The sequence below is a fragment of the Diabrotica undecimpunctata genome, chromosome 4 (assembly GCF_040954645.1).
Source record: "Diabrotica undecimpunctata isolate CICGRU chromosome 4, icDiaUnde3, whole genome shotgun sequence".
Taxonomy (NCBI): Eukaryota; Metazoa; Arthropoda; class Insecta; order Coleoptera; family Chrysomelidae; genus Diabrotica; species Diabrotica undecimpunctata.
The window spans coordinates 41,801,590-41,821,385 of record NC_092806.1 but is presented as its reverse complement, the minus strand read 5'-3'; the positions used below and the strand labels follow the sequence as shown (position 1 = coordinate 41,821,385).

Here is a 19,796-nt window from a genome sequence, read left to right as displayed (position 1 = left end):
ACGACGCCATGAGTAAGAGAGGCCTAAACGATGGAGAATGGGATAACAGAGAGAGATGGAAACGGTTGAGCGAGGGAAGGCAGTGAATATTGTAGAATCCCTGAATATATACATATAGAGACTTTTGTCAGTCCCGAAACTTTGCAATTTTGTTTACTAGGTTCACAAGTTTAATTTATTTACGACTCAAAAAAATTATTTCCAATAGATATCACCCTTTTTAGTTACAGAAAGTCAATTCTTTTGCTGGCAAATCTTAGACCAAAACATTTAACAGGTATTTACAACAATATTTTATTTACAATTTAACTAATTTTATTTAAAGAAATTAGTAGAAATTAGAATCTATTACTAATTTTATTCGAAGAAAATTTGAATACAATAAGTAATAGATTCTTAATGTACTACATTTATAATACTTTTATTTCTACCGAATTTAGTTTTCAAACTTTTGTATACATCTATTATAGGTGGTGATTTTTATTCTAGATATTCGCTAATCTGATCCACGAATCGAAAGCCTATAATTTCATTTTACTTTTATTTTTCATCTTATGGTGACTAACCCCAAAAGGTTATTCAACTTATCAGCAATGAAAGTGTATACCAAAAAGTGTAATATGTACGATATATTGCGGTTGAATGACAGGATTATAGGGTAATCGAAAATTCATATATCGATATTCATAGAAAAAGTATAGGTATATAAAAAATAAGTGACTAGAGGAGGACGATATACTTTTCAATAAGATTATGTATAGTTTTTGGATCTTTATTATAATGAAAATTATAGGAATCTTAAAAATAGACATTTGTATTATCTGTTAATAATTGATAGGTAACAGGTACTTGTACATGATTGTAACACTCTGTAATGGATATACTTTACAGAGGGAATTATTGGTTCTTATTTTGTTGAAATGAAAACGAGCATTCAGTTACTGTTAACCAAGAGCTTTACAGAAAGAAAATTCGTACATCTTTTGTTAACCCTCCATAACTCACACCTCAAAAAAATACGCCATCACTCGCGTGTTAGATTTTATCTAACATATGGGTATAGGTCAAATAAATGAGTCATTAGTACTTATTGGTTAAGTTTATTGGCTATTAACTCACAAAAAAACAATAAACTTATTTTTTTAAAACAAAACTGCAAAAAAAACTACTAGGTAAACTAAAAGAATATACACATTACCCTAGAACAAAACAAATAAAGGGATTTATTCTAAAAAAATGTACGCATTACGCATAAAATTAGATTTCTTCCTCTTCTAGGCATTGGTGGCAAGTAAAATTTGTTAAACCAGTGTGCTCTTTACATATTGGCAACTTACAGTTAGTACAATAATGTTGGGTAAACCTGTTATTCCTTACAGGATAGTTGAAATATTTAGTAGGCTGCAAAAAACAGAAAACGGCCAGCGATTGCTAAATCGAGTCAACGAGTATTCTGCCTTCATTTTATCAACAACATCCACTCCACCTTTTGTGAGGTTGTAATCAGTAATAATCTCTGGCTTCATAGTATACTCTTTGGTGTTTTCATCAATGAAACCATCGAGGTGTAGTGTTGGAAGTAGTAGTACATTCTTATTTTTTTTTGGCAAGTATGATACAAGTACACACATTTTTCCATCGTCACCATATGCAAACATGCTACTACATAAAGGTCTTCCTTCTACGTTCGGTAACTACGGGGGAATTTGTTGTTTGTTTTTACTCTAAGTACCTATCGTTGTCAAGCAATGATCGTTCATTAAAGAGTTGGCTAAAGGTACAGAGGAAAAGTAATTATCCGTAGTTACATTTTGACCGGTTCCAATTATGGGTCGTATAAGTCTTTTTACTACACTAGATGCATCGTATGGTAGTTGATATGGTCCTTCAGGTTGTTTGTCGGGATAAATTTTGAGATTTTGTGTGAAAAATGTTCTAGCGTCCACCAAGTCATAAATCTTGATTTCGTATTTCGCTGGCTTATTGGCTATATGCTGCCTAAATTTGCATCGAATTTATATAGAATCCAGGAGTGTATGCAGATAAACAGTTAGTGACAAACATTTCATATATTTCTCGAATGGGTGCAATTTTGATTTATTAAGTGAAATCTTTTCTTGGACATAGTAGATGCAAAAATATCTGAAGCTGTGCCATCTAATTTCCAAAGTTCATCAGTATTTAAATGTTGCGCTCTCTTTACCCCAGCAAGGAACAAAAGTCCGATGATTGCTTGCATTTTCTTGTAGTCAACAGCAGGACAATCCCTAGGGCGAGTATAAAACACTCTCATTATCCAGTTTCTGATTTGCTATCATGTCATAGATCATAGCATTTCATAGCAAAACAATTTCCAGCATTCTCATATGGTTTTGGCGCCTTTTGCTTTTGCTTTTACTCCAGGTAAGTTTGTAACAATATTATAAGCTTTGGTCTTACCTTTGGGAGTGTGTTTCTTATGTTTCAACCATCATCTTGGCCGCTTTCTTCCAAGGCATCTTCAGGATCACTGGGTAGATCTTGTGTGGACTGCTCAGAATCTGTATTGTGGATACTGTGTTCAGAACGAACATCACTTAAATCCTTAAGCTATCCTATAAACCAAAATAGCGCTTATAATAACGGATGTTCAACAATATATAGGTATTTCACTAAAAATCTTACCTTTTATGATAATATTATAACTTTTCTTAAGTGATCTCTCTAAAAATCAACACACGCCAACACTCGCGTAGTTAGATTTTTTTTAACGCTCCGACGAACGCGATCGCTCGCGTGTTTTGAACTAATAACAACAAGATAGTAGGTACTCCCACCATTATTTAACATAGTCTTATACGAGTCTTCATAGAGGAGTATTCCTGGTTGCAGAACCCAAAAGAAGCAATATTTCGAACATTATGGCGAAATATTTAAAAATGTTAGATTTTTTCTAACGGTGCTAGTGATGGAGGGTTAAAAATTTTTGCGCTTTACTCATCCTAGACTAACTTCACTAATGTTTTGAACATAGAATAATTTCTTATGCAACAGACCTCGAGTATTCATCTCACTCACCTGATGTAAACATCTAATGCATACATTTGGGGCATGCTGAAGAAATCAATATTTAGGTCAGAAGTTCCGCTAGCAGATATAGGAGAAGTACTACAAAAGATAATAACTTGTTTTTAGCAACTACACTCTGCAAAATCGTTACGCTTATTTGCACCGCATTGGTGCATATTTTAACATTTGGTATATTATTCAAATTAAAGAATAAATGCAGTATTCTCTTTCGGTGGTGTTCATTTTGGTGAATAATGTATTTACTCTTATATAACTGTAAAGGAAACTATTTAAAACAAGATATTTATTAATTGAAAAAACACCTTCCTAATGGATGACTTTTAGAATTTTAGTTTTTTTTCTAGGATAATTTGTGGAACAAATCTGAAGCCCTGGATAATCTAGTGAAAATGCTTAAACAACCTGGTACTTGTGAAAACTTAGAACCAGGACCAGCTGCTTTATTATTTGAAGCGTTGTTTGCCTGCCAAAATTTTGACAAACTTCACTTTTTAGCTGATGTAAGTATTTATTGTTATACCTAAACATAAAATATTTTATCTTAATACAGTCAAATTATTATTTGTGGATGGATATAACTATGCATGTAGCTTTCAATTTCATTTGAATTTATAAGTTCTTATTATTACCGTTCTGAAGCTACTTTATTGTGGCATTTAAAAGTAATTACTATTTTAATGAGAATAAAATAATGTATAAAATCATAAAATTGTTAAATTAAATTAAAATAAATTAAATTTTATTAACGTTTTTATTTTGAGAACGATTACCAAAGTGGAGATTGAAATGTCAATAGACTTTTGTTAACCTTTAATTGTGGCTTATTCCCATTAAAATAGTAATTGGTTATTATCATCATCTAGAATTACATTCGTCAAATATTAATATAACTAGCGGACCAACTCGACATCGAGTTTTTTAAATGAAATTTTTATTTTGCGAGAAAAATTAAGAGATCAATACAAACAATATAAGCAAGAATATACATAACATTCATCAATAATTATGCAAGTAAAAAGTGTATTAAATATCACGAAATATTTCGTCGAAAACAATGTTTTTTGTTACAAAGTCTCCATTTTCTGAAAACTTTTGCTTGGCACCGGGTGTTATGTAAACTTTTACGCCATCAAATGAGCGGGATCGAGACATTGCCACATATAGCTGTCCATGGGGTCTAAAACTTAAAGTAAATTTTAACTTCCGGTTATCTCAAAACCGGAAGTGAATTTTTGTACCAAAAGTATATCTTGACAATCTCATACGTAATACTAATAATATTCCGAAAAAATATTTTAATTATCTAATATGGTTTTTGAGTAAAGTGGTGGACAAGAAAAGGGCTTAGCGTTTTAGTATATAAGATATATATTAATACTAATCTTTATTGTATAACATGAATTGTTGACAGTAACCAAGTGAATTAAAAATAAACTCCTTATTTGACATTTTCGCTAGCTAATCAGTAAATATTTTGAAATTCACACCTTACAAGCAAGAATCACTTTCAAATATAATTTTTTTTATTAATGTTTGTGGTTGCATTATTGACAACTATGTTATCGGTACATTGAATTTCCTGTAACTAGTGCAGTCATTGAAGCGAAAAATACGGTCTTACCTCCGAATTTTTTTACTGTGAACCGATTTGCATGAAATTTTGGAATTAGGCTCATCTTACCCTTAACTTCAAAATTATTTTTAAGGGATGTGAACAACCCCTTAATGGTAAAATTGACATTGAGCCATTTTATCGCTAGAAAACATATGATAGTAAGTCTGATAGTAAGTGGTGAAATTGTAAAGTGTTTTCTAACACAATTACCTCACATTAAAATCATTATCAACCCCTTGAAATTCTTACAACTCTTGCAAACAAACACTGAATTGAAAAAATCACAAAAAATACTTTGGTATGACATAAAAAGATGTAAGTATAAAGTAAGTAATATTTTATATTCTCTATAATAATTATCAAATTTTTAACCCTCTTTCAATCCTTGAAAACTAACCCTTGATAAAAAATTGTTAAAAAATTTTGTTTGATAAAATGAAAAGGATTTAAATATTATTCCACACTCTCGAAAATGGTTATCATATTATTAAACTTTTCTACCCTTAAAACTGCCCCTAAATTAAAACAGTAAATATATATGTTTACATATTTAAAAATATATTAATTTAGAGTAAAAAATTGCCATTTATTGAATAAAATATTTACAAATTATATAAAATTGTACTATTATTATTAAAATATAATATTATATATATATATATATATATATATATATATATATATATATATATATATATATATACATTACAATAGTTTTGGGTCTCTATTATACTACGTACTTTCACATTGCTCCAAATATTCACACTCCGAAATTTTTAGTTACTAAGTAGAAAAAAATATGACAAGTTTTTGGACCATAACTCCTTCAATTTTCATGCTATCACAATTTATAAAAAACCATTGTAAAGGTAATTAAAAGAGCTACAACATCCTTTATTGCAATATATAGTAAAAAACCTTTTCCTAAAACTGTGAATGGTTAAAGGGCTTAAGAGAGGCTGTGATTGCGCTGTCACGCGCTCTTTAAACAATCATATCTCCGTCAATTTTTGTTTGACAGAAAAAGCAAAAAAAACCAAATTGTTTGTCATAAAAATACCTAAACTTTTTATTCTTACACTTTTATAAGTATCTCTCGTCATTTTTGAGATATTATGAAAAAAATGTGGTTTTTTTTTTAATTTGAAATTTTTTTTAATCGTGACTTTTTTGAAAAATATGTGTTCAGAAGCAGTCAAACTCATACAATCTATCAAACTCTTCATAATAAACTTAATTCTAGGCGGATTACGATTAATTTTAATTTTGGTGGAAATGGCACTTATGAAACCCATTGATTTAAAAGAAAAAACATTAGATGCTCCTCTTATTTGCAATACAACTCACTTATTTCACGTGCAAAAGACTTTTGATAGTGCTCGTTTTAAAGCTTATTTCAAGCACTACAAAACTCTTTTTTACTAGAATGCCTAAAATGCATCTGCTCGCCGCTAGATGGCATTGGCCACATCGATTAAATTTCAGACAAAATAAAAAACGGCTTTGATCTTTAATATCTAGCTTAATGTTGCACTTAGAATACTTTATAAAAAACCAAATTGTTTATTTTTTTACCTGCTACAATTTTGTTTTGTATAAAATTTTCGATAAAACGTATATTTTTGGAGATATTTGCAAAAAACCGATGAAAAATGTGAAAAAATTGCGAATTTTCAATTGCCAATAACTTGAAAAGTATTGGATTTTTCGAAAAACTTTATAGATGATTTTTTGCTTAAAATTAGGCCTACTATCGATATCCGAGGTTATTTAAAAAAAAATTCACCCCCGAGAAGTGGTGGCAACCACCCCCAGGGTGGTTGCGGAGTTCAAATCATTTTCACTTTTAAAGTTAAGGGTAAGATGAACTAAATTCCAAAATTGCATGCAATTCGATTCACAGTAAAAAAATTCGGAGCAATAATGCTTCAATGACTGCACTAAACACTGAATGCAGCAAAATACCTTAATTTTCTTTAAAATCACATACACTAATTTACACTGTCCAACAATTAATGTAAGGTATTGTTTTTCCTCTCCAAAATAATCATATATGTGGAGTATGCTAATTTTAAATATAAAGTTTCTCTTGCTCCATTATGTAACAATTTTTAGAGCTACAAAGTTTTATTGAAACAGTTTAATCAGACGAAATTTACAAAAAATATATAAACTTACATGATTCCACAAACTTTCGTAGGATCCTGCGGTTACGAGTAGCTTCCGGAACATTTCTAAGCACTTCTAGCAGTAGTCGCAAACATATTCACTGTATTTTTTCTTAGAACCGTTTCTCCATTTCTAATACATATCTAACAATAAAACACTGAAAACTTTTATATTCAACACATCTACAAAATTTATTATTATTATCACGACAGCTGTTTCGGCAAGAGTGCCTTTCTCAAGTGATCTATTTGTGGTATATGTTTACACTTTATAGTCTTTAATTGAATAAGTTAAGGAGGGGAGAACTGTTTGTCTCAAGTTGGTCATTCAGAATTATGTCTGTATTATGTCCATCACTTATCTAATACATATGTCCTGATGAAACCTATTACCGTGTTTATTACTGACCTCTCCTTAATTTGAAGCGAAACAGTTCAAATGGAAATGAAAACAATTAATTTTAATAGACATGTTGTAACGTAAAGTTAACTCAAGGTGGTCATAGAGAAGAAGATCAGGTGGTAATAAGCTGATCGTACAAAAGAACCATACGAAGGTCTCATTGCTCAGAATTGGGAGCTTCATTGAGAGTGGGTAAGGATATGACTAATAGAAGAAAAATAACATATAGATAACAGGTAGATAATAAATAGAGGAACTGCAAAATAAAGGGCGGCAATAAATATTAACCTGAGATTTATGCAGGACTAAAAATCGTCATAAATCATATCAAAGAATTACATAAGCAAAACTAATAAAATTGACAAGTTTACCTATATGCTGCAAAAAAGTTATATCGTCAATAAAACAAAGCAAAAAATTTATATATTACTTAACAAAATATATTTAATATCACTAAAATATTAACATCAATTAACTTATCAGTAAATAAATTGCGGTATTCGTAAAAAATAAACGATTATTTAAAAAGTAAAATATTAACTACTTGTTAACACAAAAATAAAAGACTTCAGACTGCAATCTTTTAAGAATCAACTTTTTGGTTCAAAAATTTTATTCCAAAGAAGGACCTTCAACCTTCTGCAGGCAAGGTCATGTGAATATTTTTTTGTCGACCGAGAAGGACCCTTATTTATAGAACTTACAGAATTTAGAGTGAGTGCATATAAATGCAAACTTGTATCACAAAACTTTGAACAAGCTCCATCAAGCAATAAGACAAAAGCGTCTAGGGAAGCTTTGCGTGGTGTCATTCTTCTTCACGACAACACTTGGCCTCATGTTGCAGAAGAAGTGAAACAAAATCTAGAAGGAAAGAAATAGGGTGTATTAGAGCATCCATTCCTTACTCCTAACTTACCGCTTTGCGATTTTTACAACTCAAAAAAATGTTAAACGGTCATTGCTTTCAATCAGACGAAGAAGTACAAAATGCCGTAGAAGAATTCTTCCAGCAATATCCACAAGAACTCTTTAAGCAGGATATATCTCGGTTGGTAAAACAATGTGATTTGTTACTTAATTATCGTGGTAACTGCTTGCGGATGTTTTTAAAAATATTTATTTTCTGAGTCGAAGATGGCTTTTTGTTGAACAAGCCTCGTATTTTACAATAAAAAAATTTACTTGTGCGATTTTTCTTTTATCGTTAAATATAAGTACTTTAAAAAAGTTTTTAACTTGGCAAGTACGTACTAAACTAATGATTGCTTATTATAGTACTATGGGTAATCTGCCCGTGGGTAAGCTTTAGTTGATACTATGGCGTTATGAAATTTTTGGTTTTTAATTACGGAATTTTAATTTGGACACGGAATTAGGCATTAAGGTGAACGGCATACCAATTAGCAACCTACGCTATGCGGACGACACAGTGATTATAACTGATAAATTGGAAGATCAGCAGTTATTACTTGATATGGTGAATAGCATAGGTAAAAAATATGGCCTCAAAATCAACATTTTGAAAACGAAATATATGGTCATTAGCAGAAACCCTCCAGAAAACCCGATAATATGCATAGGTGACGATCGCATAAAACGCGTGAAAACTTTTAAATACCTTGGCACCACAATCAATGACCAATCGGATCCACAACAAGAGATAAAAACCCGAATACAAATGGCAAGACAAGCTTTTGTGAAATTCAGACCGCTCCTATGTAATCAAAACCTAAATTTCGAAATACGCTACAGAATGGTCAAGTGCTACATATGGTCCATCTTGCTTTATGGCATGGAAACGTGGACTTTGAAAAAACATCTATCAACAAACTTGAAGCATTTGAAATGTGGTCATTAAGAAGAATGATGCGCATACCTTGGGTGGATAGAGTTCGAAACGATGACGTCCTTAAGAGAGCCAGCGTGGAAAGAGAACTCTTTAAATTAATTAAAAAACGCAAGATTGGTTACCTTGGGCACATATTGAGAGGAGCAAAATATGAAATACCACAGTTAATCCTACAAGGGAAGATCGAAGGTAGGAGAGGAGCCGGCAGCAAACAATTATCCTGGTTAAGAAATATTAAAGAATGGACAGGAATACACAATACAGGCGAGCTGTGTCACGCCGCCAAGAACAGAATTCTAGTAATGAGATAGTCGCCTACGCACTTTGGTGTATGGCATGTTAAGAAGAAGAAGAATGATGTAGTCAATCAGGATGCTAACTATTTTCCCACCGTCATCTCTAGGAGCTTTCCAGGAGTGTATTCTTTGGACTGGTAGTTTGTACCATGTGTTCTTGATAGTGAGTTCTTTGTCCTTGCAAAACTGAACTAGCTTCTCTCCTCTCTCATTACGTCATAGTCCATATTCGCCTACTACTGCTCCATCTCTTTCTTTCCCTACTTTCGCATTGAAATCGTCTAAAGGAATATTAACTTTCTCTTTTTTAGTTTTTTCCAGTGTTTTGTCTAATTCATTGTAAAAGCTGTCTACTTCTTCCTATGTGCTATCAGATGTCGGTGTGTATGTTGTAATGATGTTTATATTGCACGGCATGGCGTTTAATTTTATAAAAACACTTCCATTCTTTATCAATATAAAATCTTTGTCTGAGTTTTTGGTTTTTTTTATTGACGACAATAGCTACTCTATTGCAATTTTGTGGCGTCTTATCTCCAGAGTAATAAAACACGTAGTTGTCTATTTCACTTCTGCCACTCTTAGGCTATCGAACTTCACTATATCCAAGGATATGTATTTTTAAGCATTGCATTTCTTATATCAGGTTATGTGCTTTACCTTGTTGGAATAGACTTTATACATTCCACGTATCTATTCTTTTGTGCGTTTTAAGTTGAATTGCAGATTTTCTAAGTATGTGTTTCAGCATATCACAGGGGTTTCGTTTGCTAACGGTCTGAGAGGCTCTGTGACCCTCGTGGTTTATGCCTCTCCTGCCAATAAAAATTTTTAATTTTAGTCCACAAGGAAACTAAGTTCCTGTCAAATTAAAATACACAAGGAAACTAAGTTCCTGTAGCTGACTGTATACCATGTATCACAAAAAAATATTAAAATCCTTTATAAAAGGTACATAATTAAAAAACCCAATCGGGCTATATCAAAACAACAAAACGTTTTTGAAATCCATATTCCATCATCAGTGTCTAGGTGTACATATTTTGAGCCACTAAATATCATGTACATGTTTTGGCTCAAAATTGATATAGCCCGATTGGGTTTTTTAATTATATACCTTTTATAAAGGATTTTAATAATTTTTTTTTAATTTTAGGTTTAGCACTGATCAATTTAGCGGTATTCAGTTCTTGGTTTTTAAAAAAGTCATTTAAGTACAATGCATAAAGTACAAATACGCGCAAATTTCGATGCGAGTATAGTTTGATAGGGGTAAAAAGTTGATCTAAGTGAAGCCCGATTTTATTTTCGGGAAATTACGGTACAAGTTAAAATACTATATTAAGATGTTGTAGAGCATGGCGGGGAGGACAATCACAAAGATCGAGTATGCTGGATGGCACGGAAGATCGTCGCCTAAGGTTATTAGCTTTAAAAGATCGTTTCTTTACTACCAGGTCTATTGCAACTCAATGGATTTCAAGTCATGAAAGACTAATTGTAAATAAATAAATATGTAAATAAATTATTGTCGAAATTTGACCTTTCACCCATGAACATCGAAGTAAACGTCTTGAATGGTACAGAAAAAAATTGACTTTAAACCAGGGATAGGATGGAGCTGTCTTTAATGATAAATCTCGATTTTGTTTAGGGATCCAGGATAGTGAGACCTGGGTCAGGAGATAGCGTGATGAAAGACGAAATCCACATTTCCAGTTGCATCGCAATTTTGGAGTTATGGTGTAGGGTGCCATTGCTTATAGTTTAAGGTCACCTTTTATATTTGTCAGAGGAAACATGACAGCTCAGCGATATGTAGAAGAAATTCTGGAACCTCGCCTCATACCCTGTTTTAGACGCTCCAAGAACCAATTTTTCAGCAGGATAGCGCAAAGTCTCACATTAAGTCACCATGAAATTATTTGAATAGACTGATGGCTATTTTTTGCCCTGGTGCCCGAGATCCCTAGATTTATCACCAATTAAACACGTGTACCGGTACGGAACGAATACCTATATACGTTAAACTTTGCAGACGAGGTAGTGATTGCACAAGACCAAGACGACCTCAGCTACATGATGAAGAAACTACAAGAAGAATATACCAAGGCTGGCCTAGATATTAATCTCGCAAAAACAGAGTAGGTACCTATCTACAAGTGAAGAAGACATACAAGATCTACAGATTGATGGCAACGTAACAATCAAAGGAAAGGATAAACTCAAATACCTGGGGTTTATAATCACGAAAAAGGCAACAACAGAGGAAGAAATTACACAAAGATTAGGACAAACAAGAACAGCAATCCGACAACTTAACTCAGTATGGTGGGATAGACACCTAAATATGAAGACAAAAACCCAGATTTATAAAACATTAGTGCGAAGTATATGACATATGGGGCTGAAAATTGGATCATAAACAAGAAAAACAGCAGTAAGATAGTAGCAACAGAGATGGAATGCCTGCGAAGATGCTGCAGAGTAACAAGAATGGATAGGAGAAGTAATGACGAAATAAAGCAAAGAACATCAATAGAAACAGACATACTAACATATATAGAACAAAAAAGATTAAAGTGGTATGGACATGTAAGAAGAACTAGCGACAGCAGATGGATAAAGAGAATAACTGAATGGAGCCCCATAGGAAGGAGGAAAAGAGGACGACCCCGAAAATCCTGGAGGATCGAAGTAGACGACGCCATGAGTAAGAGAGGCCTAAACGATGGAGAATGGAACAACAGAGAGAGATGGAAACGGTTGAGCGAGGGAAGGCAGTGAATACTGTAGAATCCCTAAATATATATATATAAACACGTGTGACTCATGATGACTCGGAAACGTCCTAATTTAGAGCATCATTCCTAAACACTTCGAACACTTCGGGAGAAATTAATTGCGCGTAAAACAAGATACCCCAGGAGGATACTGACCGCTTAATTAGAAACAAGGTGCATCCAAGAGTGTGTTGCTCTCCGAAGTGCAACAACAATTAATATTTTATAATGAGTGTTATGATTTCTATATAACTTAGTATAATTGTACAATAATAATCATAATTTTTAATAAAAATGTTTCTAGATTCAAGCTCGAATACTTTAAATCTTTTAAATTGCTTCTAATCTTTGTATCACATAATATTCCTCCCTCCTAAGTGCCTTTTCTGTTGAGATTGGCGATCAATATGGCAAATTTTTCTCTGTTCTGGACTTGATGAATTAATTTATTTCCTCTTGTGTGGGTCCAATCTCTGATGTTTCGTAGCCAAATTTTTTCTTTCGTCCTATGCTCCTTTTACCTTCAATCTTGCCTTCAAATATTACCTGGAGCTGGTCAAATTCCCTATGGCGCATTATGTGTCCTAGATATGACGTCTTTCTAATTTTGATAGTATTGACCAGATGAGGGTGTGTGTTCATTACTCCCAGTCCTTCTTCATTTGTAGTTCTGCTGGTCTACATTTCAAATGATTTTAATCACATAATATTACTATCACATAATAATTCTTTTTAATAATTTTTTAGGATGCTCTAACTTTAATGGTCAAAAATATCAGACCTGAAGTTCTAGAGCAATGTCTTGGACGAGTAAGTTTGGGTATATGTAAAATAGGTGCACCTTTAGGGATAAATCTCTCAATGGAAATAATGAAAAAATGTCCACCTAAACGATTTATAGCTGAAGTTATAGATAGATGTTTTGCCCATAAAACAAGAGAAGGTAAGTTACTACAATTTGAAAGTATTTAAATAAATTAGTTTATAATATGTAGTATGCCACACTGATCACACGTGACGAACATCACGTCGATATGTTTTGAGATTTTCACCTGCAACGTATTTTCACTTTCTAATTTACTAATAATCTTACACTATTTTATTTAGTCGTTATTTTATGTACTATTATTTTAAAACACTATTTAATTTTATTTGCACTAACCAAAATATCATTAATTTATATAATATATATTTATTACAAGTTTATATTTCTCGAAAATAATACGCGCTTATATCAGTCTATGCAATTCGTTCTGTATTTATATATTTTGGGGTCGGTCCTAGATATTTCTCGATTTAGCACGTACACAGACCCCTTTATGACGCCAGATAGTCCATTCTTGAGTTTTCGACCAAAAGGGTCTGGTAAACACCTACCATTCACCGTGTATTCGGTTCAGCGTCGGTAAACTTTGCAGTGCCATGCAGGGCCGACATTACTTTGCCCCCTACTTAAGATATAAAATCCTGAAATCTTGTCGGGATTGGGACTGGAACTGAATGCTAATATCGGCAACTGGACCCTAATTTACAACTCCCAATTGTATAAAAGTGGAAGGGGAAGGTTTTCACTCTATACTAGTAAGTAGGCAGATGCAACAGACTAGTACCTAGACTTCGATGTCCTTAAAGATTTGCTCCACCATATTTCGGATAACACTGCAATCCAATTGGCGGCATTTCTACATTGGCATGGTTTTATGTTGTAGGTTGGACTCAAGAACGTGCTCCCTCAATTGAAGTAATGTTTTCCCTATATCTTAGTAGGTGGGTTGATCATATGTAATGTCTTTTGTTACCAGATAAAAAGGGTAACGTGATACATTCTGGAGTACTTTAATATTGGCCGGAATGGTATGGGCCAGTGAGTGGTCATCTGGAAGTTCGAGTAAATCTTGCTTTTTTCATGCCTAGCCTATAACAGATTGCCTGAAATAAATTGCTTTTAAAGTTTTCCCTTGGTCACTTTATATCTCCAAAAGTACCTACTCTAAATCGGCTGGTGTACTTTTTGATTACCACATTCGCAATAGTGGCGACCTCTAATCTGAAACTGCCTAGATATTGATTTAGTTCATAATCCATTACGACCAACGTGTAATTGCATCCATTTTCATTTTTTGAAAATGGCCAGGCAATGTCCAAAGTTATTATTTCAAATGGAGTTCCAATATTGTACTGTCTCATAGGGGCTTTTTTTCGGTAAGGTCCGTTACTCGTAACACAGGTAGTACATTTCTTGCACCAGTTCTTTACATATTTGGAACTATTCATCCAATAAAACGGTTTCCGAATTCTCTGAAGGATTTTCTTTACACCGAAATGCCTTTCTTATGGACTATCGTGTAACTGAGGAAGTACTTCGGCTATTCTGATCTGTGTAATCTTCTTTATGTGCCGTCTTCTACCGTAGGTTGACGACCATCAAACAATAGGTTTCTCTGTTTTGTGCCGCATGTATTATATTTCTTCTGGTATTTGAAACAATTCTCTCAAGTTTCTCAGCCAGGATTTCTTCTTTCTGCCCAAACCTCTTCTACCTTCAATATTGCCTTCCACGATAAGCTGTAGCAGACTGTACTTATCATTACGGTCCAGGTATGACGCTTTCCTCCTTTTAACAGTTGTTAACAATTCCACCTCTTTACCCATTCGTCTTGATACCTTTGTGTTGGTCACTCTGTCTGTCCAAGGTATTCTCAGTATGCATCGATACAGCCACATTTCTAGAGCCGCTAACTTCTTTATAGTTGCTGCTGTTAACGTCCCCCTTCAATTCCGTAAAGTAGCGTAGAGAGTACGTAGCATTTCGTGGCGCGCCATCGGAGGTTAACGTTTAGGTGGCGGTTGCTTAAGAGCTTTCTCATTTTGATAAATTTGGATCTTGCTATTTCAATTCGGATCTTAATCTGTACGTTTGGGTCCCACTTATCATTTACTGTATATCCCAGATATTTAAATCGGTGTACTCTTTTCAATACGTTCGGCTTCAATATTCAGGTCTGTGTAATCACAAACTCTGTTCTCTTCTCTGAAACATTATCATTTTCCAGTACTCGTTTAAGCAAGCTGTCCTCCATGTTAAAGGAGTCCCACTGGGCTCAGTACGTCTTAACTGCTGATTATGGACTTGATATTTCTTGCCAATATGGTCGATGGTTTTTTTCTTTCCATTTTAGAATTTTCTGTAAAACTGGATCTTTCTTTTGTTCTTCTCTAATCTTAATAGGCGTCAACACGTTGTTAACCACCGTCGTTCTTGGTATTGCTGCTTTCTTGGATTCTGTTATGTTGCAGTAAGAAGACTCCACTACGCACAGCCTTCTAGAAAGAGAATCAGCATTTCTGTGGCTAACTCTAGCCCGACCCTTAATCTTTTCTTCCCGATCTCTTCTTGTGACGTAATAATTTCTCTCAAATTCCTTCCTGTCCTCCTTGAATCTAAGATAGTACTTCTCCAATTCTGACATGACTTGCATCTGTATTATAGATAAACTCTTCTTCTGGCAGCGGATACTCTGATATTGGTGCTGTGTTTAATGCTTGTTCAATGTTTCAAAGGCAGCTTAATAGTCTCCATCCCGGCAGTAATCTCTTGCTTCCTCTATTAGTCGTATTCATGACTTAACGACATCTGCAAACTTGTTAATGAACCTCCGGTAATAAGTATATAGCCCAACTAAACTTCGTATTTGGTTTTCGACTATATGACCTAGATAATTGACTTTACTTTGAAATGCACTTCTTGCAGTTTAATATCAATTAGACAGCTTTAAGTCTTTTAAATATGTTTTCGTGATTCTTTAGATGATCTTCAAAAGTCTCCTCAAAGACGATTATGTCGTCTATATACACCAGGCACGTTTCCAAGATAACCCTTTAAACACATTTTCCGTAAGCCTCTCAACTGTCGTAGGAGTATTACAGAGTACAAATGGCATAATTGACACAATCCAGATCCTGTGTTGCCTATACCTGTGGTCTTCTCTTTATCTACTGTCAGTACAGTAACAGGCCAGTTGTACACTTTATAGACATGCCACTCTAGTAAACACTTTGTAAAGCAAATTCTCCTTGCTGATATTTTTTGTAGCTAAAATCCAAGCTTTTGTTTTTTAATCTAAATTGCAAAAATATACCACTTTGCCAATACCAAAAAAATACCAATTACATGCAATAATTCTTGATATGCCTAAAACACAACAATACGTCACAACTAAAGGAAGGGTCTGGAAAGAACCGTTTATATATCTAATAGGTGTATATTGTATATATCACAAAACGGTTTTTTGTTTCTATTTAGATATTATTTTGTTTTCCCGTCAAAACAACGTTCAACTCTTAATATTACGTCCAGATTCCAAAAACCGTACTTTATTATACAGTAGACTCCCTCTACAATGAGAACTGAACTGGCAGACTAATTACCCCGTTATAAGCCGATCTCGTTATATCAAACAACAATAATACTGTGCGTACATATGAATATGTAGTTTTCTTATACATTAACTTCCTATAGTGAAGCCATTCGGAGCAATATAAGATGCTAAATATTGTTTGATCGACGTTTTTGAAAAAAAGTTGTTTGCTTTTATTGTCAATGAAATGAAATACATCTTGTCTATTACGACTTTCTTGTCTATTATGTGCTAATGGTCAACCCCCTACACTAACACTTGTCAATCATAAATTGTAATTTTCGACAACAAAATATCGGTCGGAAGATTAAACAGAAGAAGTTTATTGCGGGCGGCAGTTAAAAAGGGTATTTCTTTATAGCCACGGCCGGGCTAAAAACGTAATAAAACACATTTTTCGATATTATTTTCTCTCGTTATAACCAAAGTTAGCCTGGCTATAGAGGGTTATAGTTCAATAGAAATTTCACGGGACATCTAATGTACCTCGTTATAAGCGAAAGCTCGTAATAACCGTATTCGTTATAGAGGGAGTATACTGTATTAATATTATCTGAAATACATATCGGTAATGAGGTGTACAATAAAAAAAAAATAAAATACGAAGCGGTATTTGGAAGATAACAAAATGAATATATGTATACCATTTTAAAATATTGAAAAGGTATTATTAGGATTTTGAAAATGACTCAAATTCAAAAAGTTAAATAAACGTTATATTTTTTCTTACTACTTACTATGTTGTATAATTAGCAAGAAGTTTTTGAAATGTAAATGATACTGATAAATAAATAGAATAAATAGCTCTATAAACAATAATTTATTGATTGTCTTGGAGATATCTCGTCCATAAATAGGAGGACTTGAGTTATCGATCTACCTATTTTAAACTCTGTCTTTATTTATAAATTTTTTATTATCATATTTTTCATATATGTATATAAAAAATGTCAATATTCATTATTTAGGTGCTCTGCAAGTATTAATGGCCTCAGCGAGACTTCTTCCTAGAAGTGATTTAGAAATCGTTAAAATGACGGAGTTTTCTTCAGCCACTTTAAGAGATCGAAGGCGAAAAGTTAGACATGCAGCGCTCGAAACACTGGCGTCACTAGCTCAACTTTGCTCGAATACTGAAGTTTTAGATATTGTCGAACGGGTTACAAAAGCTGCTCCAGATCACCTGTATCTTGTGAGAGTGGTAAGAACAAGGTAAGTAAAAAAGTAAGTAGTTTTAATTTTATTACCTACGTTTAGTAGTAGGATCAAATTATAAACGGACAAGTTTATAAACAAATAAAACTATATCCTTGATAGATAATTAGAATTTTAAATAGTGTTATTAACTAACACTTTTGTTTCAAAAAAATTTATTTAAGAATCCTTTATAAAAGGTATATAACTAAAACACACTATCGGACTATATCGCAGAACGTTTTTGGGATTAATATTCCATCATCAGTGTATCCTTGAAGTATATAACCACTTTAATTAAATAAAACATGAAATTTTAAATTTTGACTATAGTTAATACAAAATATGGTTAATAATTTACATTATTTAATTTTTTAAGATTATTAAGATTTTTAATTATTATTATTTAAGATTTATTTCATACATTATTTGATCTTATATACTAGGATGTTTAAGTTACAACAAGAATTAATAACATGGCAAGTAACACTCCACTGGAAGTTGCTAGTCCTGAGACGAAGTGTCTACGAGCATGATACTATAACAAACAAGGTATGCTCACTTGCCGTTCTAATTTTAATCGACTTTGCGCATGACGTCATAGCGAGACAAAGCCAGGGGACTTGTGTGGATCTTATTTTAATGATGCATCGTTGTTCCATTACTGTAATGAACAACTTCGAAACTTAAACTGTTGACGGTAAGTATACCTGGATGCCATATCGTGCACTAAGAAGTCATAACTAGTTGCTTTCTGTGAAAACGTGGTTTGAAAAATAATAAGTAATTTGTAAAATTAATTAAAGAAATATATGAACCTTCGATTTGATTGTGTGTATTACAAACAAAATAGATATTGCTACAAAACATAAATTAAATATAAAAGGCCGGTAAAATGTAAAGAATTTGAAACATAAGTAAAAGCAGGTCATACTTCAGACTTTATGAATATCATTTAGACATTTATTTTACAATCTTCGTGATTTTTCTCTTGCGGATATTGTAATAATTATCTTTAATATTTTTATTTAGAATTAGTATTAAATACATTTTACATATAAAAAAAGTAATTTTACATCTTCGCTAACATTTACATATTTTGCAGCTTTTATTAGGTTTTTTAAATAATTTTTAGTTATTTTTAATTTGTTGTCATTATAACTACGAAAAATATGTTCCAGTTCACTACATTTAGTTACAAATTCCAGTGTTGAATTGAGTAAACCACCCTCAGAAACGTGGTTTACCCAAGTAAACGATTTATCGTTAGCGTCCGGAATATATCCAAGTATTTCTTTTTTTTTGTAACTTAAATGCCATGAAACCGGCTAAATTTTCCAATCAATCCCATTCCAGGTCTTTTATATTCGAATTAATAAAATCCTGATGACTGTCAATTAAATCTTTAGGGTTAATTTCTGTATCACCACTAGGAAGGTTTAGCGAGGAAAAGATCTCTTCAGTGACAATTTCATACTAATTAATTATACTATTAGCAGTAATATTCCACTATAGTTTTTTTTTTGAACAACAGTCAGCTTCTGTAAAATGTTTTGATCATATTCTCGCGGTTTCTACATTAAATTTGTCTTGCTGAAAACACTTGAAGACCCATACTTTACGCATTTGTTTGCTTCTAGGAAACACAAAAAAACGACACTTCGAAAAAGATTTACTTTTTTATTATAATTGTTTAAACAACCCACCACTGCACAATACATTATGTCAATCAAATAATTAGTCTTCTTTATAAAGTAGCTACAGGTAGTCGAGAGGAAGTTGAGTACGATAAATAAATTAGGTGATATTAACACAATAAACTGAATGTTTTCACCACAAAATTTATATAGCAATATAATATACAAAGTCTTTACTACATTAATGAATAAATAAACATATCATTCATTAAGTTTTGAAGTACACAGAATAGCATCAGATAGAGCATTTAACTTGGCATCATTAAAGTTGTCTCGGGCTTACGTCACAGATGTGCGAGAG

General features: G+C 32.8%; 1 protein-coding gene across 1 annotated transcript in view; it reads left to right on the top strand.

Moving 5' to 3' along the window:
* LOC140438625 (uncharacterized) overlaps window positions 1–19,796 on the top strand; it is a gene marked incomplete at its 5' end in the record, with an annotated part of 257,371 nt that overhangs the window by 63,820 nt on the left and 173,755 nt on the right. The window contains 4 exons of the mRNA XM_072528285.1: window positions 1,380–1,491; window positions 3,414–3,569; window positions 12,934–13,129; window positions 17,573–17,816. Of these exons, the coding sequence (XP_072384386.1) occupies window positions 1,380–1,491; window positions 3,414–3,569; window positions 12,934–13,129; window positions 17,573–17,816 (708 nt within the window). The remainder of the gene's footprint in view (window positions 1–1,379; window positions 1,492–3,413; window positions 3,570–12,933; window positions 13,130–17,572; window positions 17,817–19,796) is intronic.